Here is a 13,139-nt window from a genome sequence, read left to right as displayed (position 1 = left end):
TGGAGAACCTACTTGTCCCCCAGAAAGATGCAGAAAACACACACACACACACACACCCATGGAAGCTCAGCTCCTGGTGCCTGCGTTAGCCGCATCACTTAATCTATTTGTTCTTTCATTCACTTTCTTATTTAGGGGCCTTCTTCTCCCCCCACTCAACCCTGGGACGGGGCGCAGGTCTGTCTGGCTTGGGAACTGCTGTCCCCAGCCTCACACACAACAGGCGGTCGCTCCGCTCGGACCGGGGCACTTGGGTACATCACCTTCCACTGCTCTGGACCTTTCATGCCTCCCTCGTCCGCCAATCCCCAGCCGTCTCCCGGGTCTCCAGCTTCCCCACAACGACCTGGGGTCCCCTGGTCCTGGCCTGCAGCGGGCATTCAGCAAACACCGATCGACCCCCCCAGGCAGGGGGAGTGGAGAAAACCAAGGCATCTCTCAAGATATTCCAAGTGGGCAGCCATGCCAGCATGGAACATTCCAGCTCTAATGAATGAATCAACACTCGGTTTTGGTGCTTTTTTTTTTCCACACAGAAAAAAACCCCATCTCCTTTTGGAGCCAGTGTTGCAGAGGGAGGGAAAAAAACTCCATTAGATAAATAAAAATGTCGAGTGCTGGCCAGCGACATGGGGTGAATTTTGAGACGATGGTAATGAGGACGCTGGCCGGGCATCCAGGGGCAGGAAGGGTCCGAGGGCCGGGGGTTCTGGGCTCCTCCCTACCTGAGGCCTGTGTCACGCCAGCTCCTCGCCAGGACCCCCCGCCAGCGCACCCACCTGCCCCGGCCGAGGCAGCTTCTCCTGTCCTCAGGGACCACCTGGGCCTCAACCCAAAGTGGGCTCGTGCCCCGCCCACAGCGAGAGTCCCCGGGGATGGACCGGGGTCACTTCCTAGCCCCAGCCAGAGTGTCGCGGACGCTGGTTGTCAGCCAGCACGTGTGCGGGCTCTGGGGAGGCCGCCGCCTGCCGTGACTGCGACTCACACAGGACACGCTCCGGAGCCCCGGCCTCCCACCTCCTCGCCCGGCTTCCCCGGGGCTGCCGGTGCCCCACTCATCATCCTGCGCCGGCCGGACTCCGGGAGAGCATAGGGCTTTGCCCCTGAGTCCCGGGGGCGGCCGCCTGGCTGCCGGGCTGCGGTTTCCCCATCCGCGCGGGCCCGCGCCCTACTCAGCTGCTGCTCGGGTTGCACAAATGAACCCAGAGAAGACTGTTTTTTCACTGTGGTAAAATACACACAGCAAAGACTTTACCTTTTTTTTTTTTAAAAAAAAAAAGATTTATTTATTTATTTATACAAGCACTGGGTACAGTCAGAGGCACGGGAGGGTGAGAGAATTCACCAGAGCCAGAGCGGGGAGCAGAACAGACAGACTGACGAAGTACACTGCTGAGGGGAGCAGCGGGCGGCAGGAGAGGTCTGCGCGCCATGTGGGACCCTCGCTGGTGGCCGGGGAGCAGCCAGGGATCGAACTGGCGCTGCAGAGGCTGCGGGCAGCTTCGCAACCCAGCGCTCAACAGCTTCGCCACTGGGGAGGCCCTTTTTTTTTTGTTTTTTTTTTAAGATTTATTATTTTTATGTATGCATACAGGAACTGGGGCGCAGGCCAGAGGTGCAGGGGGTGAGAGGACCCACCAGAGACAGAGTGGGGAGCAGAGCAGGCAGATCCACTGAAATCCACTGCTGAGGGAGCAGCGGGGAGACAGGAGAGGCTGCTGCGTTGCCTGGTGGGTGGCTCCCTGGCTGGGGATCGAAATGCTGATATCTTCATAGTGCTGAGGTTTTAACGCCTGCACCACCAGGGAGGCCCACACAGGGGCTTCATCTTCATTCATTTTAATCTTTGAGGACCCTCCTGACTGCTGAGCACAGTGGCTGTCCAGCTCCATATTCCAATCCGCCGCACAAGGATTCCAAGTTTCCCACCCCCTTGCCAACCATTGCTGTTTTCCATCTTTTTTGTAAATGGTCGTCCTGGCTGAGGATACAAGGTGGCGGCGGTGTCTGGCTGCGACTCTACTGAAGAATCTCAGCCAATACTCAGGGGTCAGTCAGCACCTCCCCATGAAAGCTGACCCTCCCCCGTGTCTGCTTTCGCCCCTGCCCCTTGTGCACAGCCCAGGGAGCCGCGAGCCAGGATGCAGGGAAGGGGCTGGGGAGGCCGCCGCTGTCTCGATGTCACATCACCATGGCCTGGGAAGAGACGCAAAAACTCCAATCCCTCAGCACTCTGCACCGAGACACCTGAGCCCCCGCGGGGGGATGGGGGGTGTCCAGGGGCTAAGGTGGGTGGAGCATGACGGGAAAGAAGTGGCTTGGGACATGGGTGCATGCTGGGCCATCTGGGTTCTGCCCTTGGAGAAACCCTAAGCTGGGGCGCAGGTGGGAGGCGGGCACACTGGCATGCACAGTCGTGCTTGCCCATCTGCCCCTGGTCTCCAGCCTGGTCACTGGGCCGGAGGTTGGCCCCTCCCCGAGTCTCACCACGAAGGGCGCCCATCTCTTTGCTTGCTTACTAGAGCTCAGGGTAGCTGGGGCCCCTCGGGGCTGAGCTGGGGTGCTCCCAGGCACCTGCACAGCCCTGTGCAGTCCTGGCACACACCAAGCGCTCAGTGAGGAGCAAGAGGCCGGGCGGGGGCAGCCATGGAGGGCAGTGTGGGGGTGCTGCTGTACCGTACAGTACCCGCACCCTGCCCCTGGGGGCTGCCCAGATGTGAGCAGGAGCCCATGCAGGAGGGGGCGGAGCTAAAGGACACCAAGTCCTGCTGGCAGAGATGGTCCAGGATAGCAGGTCAAACTGTTTCTGCAGAAAGTGTACAATCATCCTACAGACAGGGTGACGTCACTGGCTGCATGCTGTGCACCGCTCATGAGGGGGTACCCAGATAAGGAAATGGTCTGCAGTCCAGGTCACCTGTGACTCTAGCGGGTGGGGGAGGCCCTGGGCCTCGCCCCTCACAAGCCCGCATGGCAGCCTGCAGTGGAGGGGGCACTTCATTGTTCAGCTCCAGTCAGGGCCGGGAACAGCGTGGGTGTGGAGTCATTTGCGTATTAATGTCCAGTTCTTCCGGGCCTGTCTGTAGCTTCGGGTGACTCAGTTCTGAATCAGAACACTGGCGGCCCGAGGGGGCAGTGACCCTACCTTCTCTGCTCAGGGGTGCCTACCTCTGCCCCAGCCCTGCGGGAACATTGAGTCACCCGTCTCTGCAGTGCCAGCCGTAGGTTGCGGTAGGCTGGGGAGCCTTCTGAGGAGGGTCCGGAGAGGTGCTGGGGGCAGGGGCTGGGCCCTGGGTGTCCTTGGAGGTGAGGGCAGAGGGAGAGGCAGCAGTGAGCTGCATTTGCAAACTGCCTCACGATGACCTGCCAGTCTAGGCCTGGAACTTGACCAGGGCCAGGGGGCATCAGGCCCGAGTCGGTGAGGGGTCCCGTGGAAAGTCAAATTTAAAAGCTCGCCTCTCCATCAGGCCCTCTGATGACCAAGGGGTGAGAACAGATGGCTCAGTCTACAAATGGGAAACTGAGACCCTGCAGCTCCAGGGAAGGGCCAAGAGCTTTAACCCCCAGCCCTGCTGACTGGCCACTATGGTTTCTGGACCAGTGCTGGCCTCGTCTTGACTTACAGGGCACCCCCACCCCCACAAATAGTGCAAGTCCCTGATGGGGCCTCATTCCCCTTCTGGCCTCAAAGGACAGAGGTCTTCTGCCCAACAGCCCCCTCCCAGCCCCACCATCAGCCAGCAGGCCCAGGAGGCCCAGTGAACACCCCATCCTAGCTACCCCACAGGGCCATTACCCCAAGGGTCCAGGGGCATTCCGCTGCACTAGCTAGTGAGGGCAGAGCCCCCAGAAGGGGGAAGTGCCATTAGCCTGAAAGCATTAACTCAGCACTGGCCGCTGCTGCAGCCGCCGCAGTTACAGCACCGCTCAATCACATGGGTTTTCTGGATCATTAAGCAGTACTGTCAGCTGGGGGCTGCTCTCTGGAAGGTTTTGTTAGTGGCCTTGGGACATTCATCTGGGCTGGGCTCCAGGCACTGGCTGGCAGTGTCCTCAGGGCAGTAAGTCTGGCCTCTCAGGCCTCTGATGTCCACAAAACAGTGTGGGTAGAGCGACCTGCATGTGTGTCCCTCTGGGGGACCTGGGAACTGGCCACTACCCTCAGGTTTGGTTGCCCGCCCTGGGTTGGGAGAACCATCTGGTGGCCATCAGAGGGACAGGCACTGTGGCCACACTGAGCTCCCTCTCTTGACCCAGGTGACCTTGGCTCAGAGCCCTGCGCCCGGCGGTGCCCTCCATGGGAGTGACTGGTCTTCACCGCTGTGCAAAGGCACTGAGGCAGCAACTGGACTGTTGGGAACATCTGAGCTCCAGTTTCTCTCAATGGATTAAAAAACTGGAATGCTGCAAGAGGCTGGGGGAGGTTCCATGAGGCAGCCCGGCCATGGGGAAGAATCTGGAAACACCCCGTACACACACAGACCCAAAAAGGAGTTTTCACAAGTCTTTTGTTAAAAAGAGAACAGCACCAAAATGACACAAAGACCGGGGGTCCATACTCAGGCGACAGGACCCTGTAAAATCCAAACATCAGAAAGTGGCAAAGCGCGAGCTCTGAGCCTTGAGCAGGCTGGTCCCTGGGGAGGGCCTGCCCTGGGTGGGCCAGGACCGGGCTGTGGCCCACACCCCCAGTGCGCACCCGGCAGTCTGGCTGGGGGCTGGGGGGGTGCGGGAGAGGCTCACTTGGCCGGCCGCGTGATGATGCGGGTGGAGAAGTCAAACAGGTCGCGGTTGATCTTGCGCAGGTTCCGTACTTCATCCTCCAGCTCGGTCACGCGGATGCGCAGCTGGTCCTGGCCGCCCAGGACATTCTGGGGAAGGGGAGAATGCTCAGAGGCAGGAGGGGTGGCAACAAGCCCCTGCACCTGAAGCAACCAGGAGGGTCCCCCACTGCCCGAGACAGGCTGGCCTCACGCAGGGCCCTGTTCCTCCACCCTCCGGTAGGGTGCCACCCTCCCCCCCACCAGTGTAGAGCCCACCCCTTCTTGCAGCCCTGCCGCCCGTTCCACCCTATTTCTCCAAGCCCCACTTCTGCGCCTCTTCACCTGTTGCCGCCTAGCACCCAAAGACCCGCCTGGCTCCCCAGGACGCCTGTCCAGCTCCCCAGCCCACCTTCTCCATGGTGTTGCACGTGACCACGTGCAGGTGCTCGGTCCGCTCCAGGTAGCTGGGCTCTGATCCCTAAAACAAGAGGGGCTCATTACACCGCTCAATCACCCCCTTCAGTGTGGGCAGTGGCCCTTGGGAGGGCATCCTCACACCCGTGAGGCTGAGCGAAGGGGGGAGCCAGGTGGGTCTTTGGGTGCTAGGCGGTGACAGGTGAAGAGGCGCGGAAGCGAGCCTTGGAGAAATAGGGTCAACGGGCGGCAGGGCTGCAAGCCCCAAGCTGACCAGCAGGGGTGGCATCTCTGTTCCAGCCGCAGGTTCCAAGCCCACTTCTGGAGAAAAGCAACACACATGCTCCCCTCTCCCCAAACCTGCTTCCTGGCATGCCCCAAATGCAGGCCTGGAAGAACATGCTGAAACCAGGAGCAAGAAAGCATCAGAACTGATGGCAGTGCCTGCCTGGCCCAGCAAGATGGACAGATACTGCTGCAGTGTCCCCTGGCACTCGCTGCTTGGACACGCTGCCCGCGGCTGAGGAGGGGACTCATCACCAGTCCCCAGGGACCTGCGCGACCCTGAAGCAGGGCAATCACGGCTGGCACAGCCTGAGCGGGTCAGAACAGGCCCCACCCAGGACAGGCAGGCAGGGGGCCTGGCTGGAGGGGAACCCCGTGGGTGCAAGGACATGCATGAGCAGCGCCCGCCGTTCTGCTAGACCAGCACCCCAAGCCCAGCTCTGCATCTAGAAGGACACCCCGGTGTGTGGCGCCCTTCCACCCTGGAAGACTCCAGTGTTGTGGGGTCAGGTACCGGCTGCCAGGCTGGGCTCAGCCATGTGGTCAGAGGCTGGAGGTGCAGTGTCCACACCAGCACCAGGGCAAGGCCTACAAGTGGGGGCCAGGCCCACCCCACCAGGGATGGAGTCGTTCAGTGGGGACAGAGTGGGGGCCAGCGTGTTCTGGAGGCTGGAGCACGGGTGCTGCCAGGGGCGCGGTGTACCTGCTGGTGGAGGCCCAGGCGCAGGGTGAGGCCCCCGCGGTGCCGCTCGTCCCCGTGCTCGGCTCCCAGCAAGTGCTTGTTGAAGTGGGGCAGGGGCAGGCCGGGCCTGAAGTCGGAGCTCAGCATGCTGACAGGGGCCAGCATGATGGAGGCGTTGGTCACCGGGCCTGTGGGGCAGACCCCATCACGGACCACCCTCAGGAGGCTCCTGTTCCCTCAAGCCTGTTGGTGTCCGGGCCTGCGCACCCTCTCTGGGACCCCGCTGTCCTCTGACTGGCGTCCCCCCGCCCAGCGGGCATGGCTGTGGCTGGGCACACGGCTCAGACCATGCGGGGAGGGCACGCTGCCCACCTTTGAGGGTGACCGTCCGGATGCACTGCTTGCTCTGGACGTCCCACAGCCGCACCGTCTCGTCGTGGGAGCCCGAGAGCAGCACGGTGCCGTCCGTGGACACGGACAGGCAAGTCACCTGGTTCCTGCGGACAGGCGGGCGGGAAAGCGCCGTGCAAATGACCGCCGACCCTAGGATGGAGGAACAGCCCACCCCCACCCCCGTACCCCAGTCCTGACCTGTGTCCTTTGAAGACCTTCCCACAGTCCTGGTCGGAATGGAAGCTCTTCTCTCTCTGCCCGGGCTGTGGGCCGAGGGGGCCAGTGAGCAGCAGGCCAGGGGGCCTCTAACAAGGGGCGCAGAGGGCGGGGGGCAGGCGACCTTTGGGGTCTCTAGGGTTGGAGCTAGCGTCCCCTGGCTACTCACCCAGGTGCAGAGATCGACCTGGAAGATGGAGCCGTCGCTGCCGCCACAGAACATGTGATGCTCGGCCAGATCCATGGTCACGGCCATGATGCTCACGTCGAAGAGCACGGAGAGCAGCAGCTCACCCGAGGAGATCTCCCACAGCTAGGAGCGGGGGTGCTCTCAGGGACACTGGGGGTCCCAAGGGCTGCTCCGTGGGTGGATGGCCCTGACTGGGAGGTGCTGGACCCCCCCAAAGACCGTCAGCCTCCCCCCAAATGGAACTGGGTGCTCATGCTGGTGATCCCGTGCCAACACTAGCTTTAGTCACTGCTGGCTCTGGACCCCCCCCCCACTCCCATCCCCCAGACCTCAGCAAAGACCCGAGTTAAGCTAAACACCCTCAAATCCCCTGAGCCGGGGTCAGGGGACCACTGGGTGTGGTAAGCAAATGGAAACTCCTGCGCTGACACAGGCCTCAACTGACTACCTGCTGATGCCCTTGAGGTCAGAAGCCTCGGGGGGAGGGGGTGCTGTCCTAGACACACTGCCAGGCACGGCCTGCAGACCCCGGGAGTGTGGGCAGGGTGGGAGGTGTCCTACCTTCACCGTCTGGTCCAAAGAGGCTGTGGCTACCCGGGCCAAGGGCCCCCCGAAGCCGCAATGTAGGTCAGTGATGGGGAGAGTGTGGCGAGACCAGATGTGCCGGGGAACAGGGGTCCTGGAGGGGTCCACCTGTAGCACACTGTGTGTGGGGGGAGAGGGATGCCCCAAATGCTCACGCGGATGCCCCACACCCACCTCCAGCTCAGTCAGACTGGCCATGGCTTCCAGGGCATCCTCCCTCCCTCACCCTGGGCCTGGGTTGGGCAAGGCCTTTTCAGAGCACCAGGTAGGCACCTGCAGAGATTCCACACCAGCACCAGGCAATCCTTGCCCCCCGACAGGAAGTGGCTGCTGTCCCCAGTGAACTGCAGGCATGAGATGTCCTGGTAGTGGCGGCTCAGGATGACCAGGAGGTTTCCCGTGGAGACCTGCGAGCAGAGGACACAGGTCAGCGCAGCAAACAGCTGCCACTCTGGCCACATGGTCCCGCTCCCGCTGCTGCCCTCTGTCCTCCCTCACCCTGACCAGCCCCGTGCCGGTCCCATCTGTGGGCCTCAGCTGGTGCAAGGGGTGGGGTCCTGTAACCAGGGTCCCCAGGGAAGATGGGGGCTTTCTGAGTGACATGGCTTCAGGAAAGGTTGGGGAGGGTGTGCTTCCTGCAGGAACTGTGGGTGGCTCCTCCCGAATATTGGGTCATAGCCAGAAGTGACCATTTTCCAGGCTGGCTGTGAGAGCTTCAAGTATACTGCGCAAAGAGTCTGACAGAAGGGACCGGGAAAAGAAGCCAAGGTCAGCAAGGAGCCAGGCAGGCGGTCTAAGGAAGGAGAGGCTCCAGATGACAAGCCTGTCACACAACGCCCCAGCAAGGACTGTGAAAAGGGGGTGGAGGAAACACAGATCACAGATGCTGCTGTGGCTGAATCCTGCCCTCAGACAGCTGTTTACGTCCCCGGCCCTGGAACCGAGGAAGACGGGTCTTTGCAGTCATACAGCTGATCCGTGAACACGGGAGGATGCTGACTCGCCCAGCAAGAATGCAAATTTTTGATTCTCCAAAAATGCAACTATAGTTGTTCCCTGGGACCCATGAAGGATTGAATTCGAGAACCCTTCCTCTAACCAAAATCTGAGGATTTTTGACTGTTTCAGAGTTGGCCCTCTACACCCATAGGTTTCAAATCTGGTGATTCAACTAACATCTGGAGTTGCTGAATTTGTGGATGCAAAGCACAAAAGATAGGGGGGAAAAAAAGCTGTGTAAAAGTGAACCTGGAGTGTTCAAAGTGGTGCTTTTCAAGGCTGAACTACAGTCAGTTCCGACGAGGCCACACTGCCGTGGGGAAGCCCTAGTGCAGTGACCACAGGAAATCTGAGACCACCCACACAGGAGGCCATGTGAGGAGGAGGCAGAAAATGAGCCATCTGGCCCCGAGCCCACAATGCCTGCAGCCCACAGGAGCTGGACAAGCCAGGAAAGTCCCTGTCAGAGCTTCTGGAGGGAGCTGGGCCTGACACATTTTGACCTTGGCTTCTAGTTCCCCAGAAGTGGGAGAGAGTAAGTTTCTTTTTTCTTGTGCTTTGTTACCTCAGCTACTCACTCACCCGGGTGCCTTCTGAGCCCCCAGGACTGAACAGATCACAACCCCCTGGGGCCAGAGTTTCCTCTTGTGCAGAGCAAGTGACAGCTATTGTGTGTGTGAGAGCTGGGGCAGTGAGAGGCCGAATGCAGGGGCTCCCCAGGCTGCAGTGTGAAGAACAGAGGCTGGGCTCCTTGTTCCCCCCAGCCTTCCTACCCTAAGGCTGTCCAACCGCCCCCTCCCACAAAGAGGGAAAGGCAGTAGAGGCTGACATTGGCCCCCACCTGGACAGCCATACAAAAATGCCCTCCCCAAGGAGGAGCAGCAAACCAAGATGACTCCCTGAAATATGCTGACAGCAACTGACAGTCAACCTGTGAGGAGGTCCTCCCTGGCTCAGTTTCCCTCTCTGTACTTGAGATACTGCTTCCTAATCTCAAACCTTAGCATGGACTAAGGTTTAAAAGCTCCAAAAGTAAGACAATGAAGCCCCCTTGCATCAATCCTCAATGCCCATGTCACCTCTCTGGGAGAGGTGCGGAGGCCACTCAGCAGGTATGGAAGAAGTCAAGAAAGGCAGAACGCAGTTAAGTAATCTTCCAGCCCCAGGACCTGCAGTGTGTATGGGGATGAAGATAATCACTCAACACCACATGATCCACCCCAGCAGTCTAGAAGCCAAACCCATCACACCTGATTTGTATTCTCACCTCCCATAGATAGATACTTTCTGCAATCCCTGCCAGGACGTAGAGGCCATTGGGCGATGTGGTCAAACAGGTGACAGGTCCGGGACACATAATCTTCTGCTGGAGCTGGTCCTAGAAGGACACAAGAAGCCTCTGAGCCACCTGCAGAATTCAGAATCAGGGGACTGCAGGAGGGAATGTAGGGGGTGCAGAGGGTTCCCAAGCAGATGAGTAGAAACAACTAGAAAGAAGAGAGGGAATGGCTTGACTAATGGTTTGACCTGGATTGACTAAACCAGGGTTTGGCAAGCAAGCTTCAGCTGAGGCACTGGAGGGTGGAGCTGGAAACCTTAGGATTCTCAAATAAAAGCAGGTGCATGCTTTGTCTGGGTAGAGGACCAGAGGGGTCCTCTGGGGGTGGAGGCAGGCAAGGCACAGAAAGCCCAGGAGACCCCAAGGGTCAATCAGCTTGTGCCCCGATTCTGCCTCCCCGAATGTCTGGCCTGTACCTTGAGCCTGTTTCCAAATCTCTAAATGGGAAAACTTGATGAGCTGCTGTGAACCACATCAGGCCAAGCTAGAGCAGAGTCTTTGTCCCCAGGCACGTGAGCCCGTAGAAAGGGGCCACATTTGGGATTACTTTTAGAGAAACCATGGCCTATTAGGAAGGGTAGTCCCTTTTCTTTGTGGGGTGAGTGGGATAAATTCACGAGTCTCCCCGTATACCCTTTCACGGGGTTTCCCCAGACCTTCACCCTCCAAGACCACATGACTCAGAGAAACCCAACAACCCACTCTCTTTAAATTTCGCGCCTGCTCATACGCAGTACCCCAAGGGCCCCACTTTCCTAGCATTTCACAAACGCCTGCGCACAGTCCGCAGCCCAGAGACTTGATAACCCCCCCTTCGCCCCCCAGTCACTGCTCAACCTTACCTCCGCGCATGCGCTCGGCGTCCGAAAGGGTCTCACTCTCCCTAGGGCTCTCGCCTCCCACCTTCTAAAGAGTCCCCATACCCACGCAGGCGCAGAGCACCATAACGGAGACACCCCACCTCCACCCCACTCAGTTCAGGGGGCGTAGGCACCCCTCGACCCTTCCCCCGACCCCGGTTCCAGGTTCCCAGCGCATCCCCTGCGGAGCCCAGCCAGGGAGCGCCGCTGCACCTTCCGTTGCAGTTCCCAGGCGCTGATGTAGTTCTTGCCCAGCTGCGCCGCCAGCAGGTACTCGCCATTAAGGAGCGCCAGGCCGCGAGGCCCGGCCTGGCCGCCGCGGTACGTGAGCAGATTGGCGCCGGAGTGCAGCTCCCACACGACGCAGCTCCACAGCTGGGCCGCCGAATCCGTACACACGGCCACCTCCATGGGCGCCGCCATCTTGCAGCCTCCCTGCCCGGACTTGCGTCATCACTAGCGAGACGTTTTATGCGCCACGCGGGCTAGAGAGGCGCCCGCGTCGCCTCACCCCCGGCGGCCGGCGCAGCCGCGCGTGCGCACACGTTTCGGGGAGGGGGTGGCCCGACCCGTTGGTGGTTTTGTGATTTGGAGAATCTGGGGGTTTGCGGGTCTGCGGCTCGGGTGGGGACCCGGGGAGGAGACCGCGCCCCTAAACAAGAAGCCGAGGCCTCCCGCGAGCAGTGGGGTCTCAGCCTGGATGTTTGGGCGTCTTGGGGCAACTTACTCAGCCTCTCGCATCCTTTTTTTTTTTGAATCTGCAAATAAAACGACTCCCCGGTCCGGCCAAGACGGGGCCGCGGGACACAGCCCCCCCGACAGGACACCACGGCCGGCGCTCGGCTGCCCCCCGGCTGCCCCCCTGGGGGCCATGAAGTCCCCTTTCCGACTGCAGCGCACGGTGCCGGCCGCGCGGGCCGCGCGCTCGCCGAGGGGCCTGGCGGGCGCTGGTCCCGCCGCGACTGCGAGCGGCGTTTTCACCGTGTGGAGCCGCGCGTCAGCCTCTGAGCGGGGGGCGCCCCAAGCCCCGGCCCGCCCGCCCGCCCCGCGCTCGACGGAGCCGGGGGCGCGGGGCAGACGGGGAAGGGCGTCCCCCCGAGGCACCCGGGGAACGAGGAACCGGCGCCCCGTCGAGGGCGGCTCCGAGCTCCGACGGCGGCCGCGAGGTGGCGGGCGCGAGCCGTCTGCGCGGAGGCCGGCGGGGCCGGCGCCGGGGCTGGAGCGCTCGGGCCGCCGCGGGGGGCCGACGGGGCAGGGAGGGCACCGAGGGGGACGTTTTGGGAACCCGGGAAAGGGGCTTCCCAGAGCAGGGAACACACCACCTGAGGAAGAAAGTGGACGGAGAGGCGCGTGCGAAGACCGTGAGGCCGGACCGTGGAGGGGGACGCGGGGCGCCGGCGGCTTCGTGCGCAGTTAGGAGTCTCCATTTTACTTCATCCCGGGGGGGGGGGGGCGGGGGAGGCTCAGGAAACCAAGTAGTTTTGGAAGTTGAGAGTGGGGTGTCTAGACTCCCAGTAGCTGCCAAATAAGGAAACTGGGGGGCAGTGTTCCTGAATTCCACTCCCAGAACCAGCTGGTGCCCCAGGTTCCTGCGATGTTTTGAAAGTGGAATAGGAAAAATAAGACTTTGAAGACCAGTTTACACTTTCAAACACCGCCCCCCCCCATCTTTCTCTGAATCCTGAATCACGGGTGCTCTGTGGAACCCAGTTTGAAAATGGCCACAATGTGCAGTTTCCAGGGCTGAGCTAGGCGCCCTCTTTTGAACACTGACTTAGGACTGGAACCCCGCACTTCTGAGAGGGGGAGGCTCCGGGGCCTCAGTTTCTCCACATGTTAAAGCAGGTGTGCTCCGGTTCCCCAAGCCCAGCTCCTGCAAGTGTTGGCAGGCACAGGTGCAGGGGGAGAGGGAGGGGAAAGCTGATTTGAAGAGGGGTGCTGATGGTGGAGGGGGGAGGGGTTGGGGGGCAGGGCAGATGGACTACAGCCCTGTCCCCATCACTGGCCTCTCCCTCCCCTCCTCCATTCCTTGGGGACCCAGCTCATCCAGGCTGTTGTGTGAGGTCAGAGGTCACCCCACCCCCAGCCCTTCCCGGAATGAGGACAGACCAGTTGTGTCAGAAGAGCAGGACAAAGCCACACTTGGGGGCTTCTTGGACCACCCAGTTGCCAGACCTGCTCAGAGCCAGCTGGGTGCCTGGTCTCTAATCCAAGGCTGCTGGCAGCCCTGGAGGTGGGAAAACAGGCAGGGCCCTCCACAACCCCGAGTTCACGGCCTTCTCATTTACTGAGCACCTCCTGTTTTCGGGCACTGGGTACAACTGATAAACTGAACCAGACCCTCCCTCTTGGCATCCAGCCCCATCTCAGGCAGGCCCCCGTTCCCCGGCCCAGGGTACCCACAGCCATGGCA

General features: G+C 60.9%; 1 protein-coding gene across 2 annotated transcripts; it reads right to left on the bottom strand.

Moving 5' to 3' along the window:
* Nucleotides 1–3,844: 3,844 nt before the first annotated feature.
* Nucleotides 3,845–11,216, bottom strand: WDR18 (WD repeat domain 18). 2 transcript variants are annotated; one of them, XM_037504926.2, is made up of 10 exons: nucleotides 10,940–11,216; nucleotides 9,795–9,905; nucleotides 7,802–7,935; nucleotides 7,505–7,646; nucleotides 6,923–7,066; nucleotides 6,736–6,800; nucleotides 6,517–6,641; nucleotides 6,166–6,332; nucleotides 5,173–5,241; nucleotides 3,845–4,871 (listed from the first exon to the last, which is right to left on the bottom strand). In XM_037504926.2, the coding sequence occupies exons 1-10, from the start codon at nucleotides 11,147–11,149 to the stop codon at nucleotides 4,740–4,742; spliced, it is 1,299 nt and encodes a 432-aa protein (XP_037360823.1). In that variant the 5' UTR covers nucleotides 11,150–11,216; the 3' UTR covers nucleotides 3,845–4,739. The 2 variants fall into 2 exon arrangements, with proteins under 2 accessions (XP_037360823.1, XP_054548992.1); XM_054693017.1 differs by having other exon boundaries at nucleotides 3,846–4,871; nucleotides 11,005–11,028.
* Nucleotides 11,217–13,139: the final 1,923 nt, after the last annotated feature.

The sequence above is a fragment of the Talpa occidentalis genome, unplaced genomic scaffold (assembly GCF_014898055.3).
Source record: "Talpa occidentalis isolate TD23 unplaced genomic scaffold, MPIMG_talOcc4v2.1 talOcc4.12, whole genome shotgun sequence".
Taxonomy (NCBI): domain Eukaryota; kingdom Metazoa; phylum Chordata; class Mammalia; order Eulipotyphla; family Talpidae; genus Talpa; species Talpa occidentalis.
This window is presented reverse-complemented; position numbering and strand designations above follow the sequence as displayed.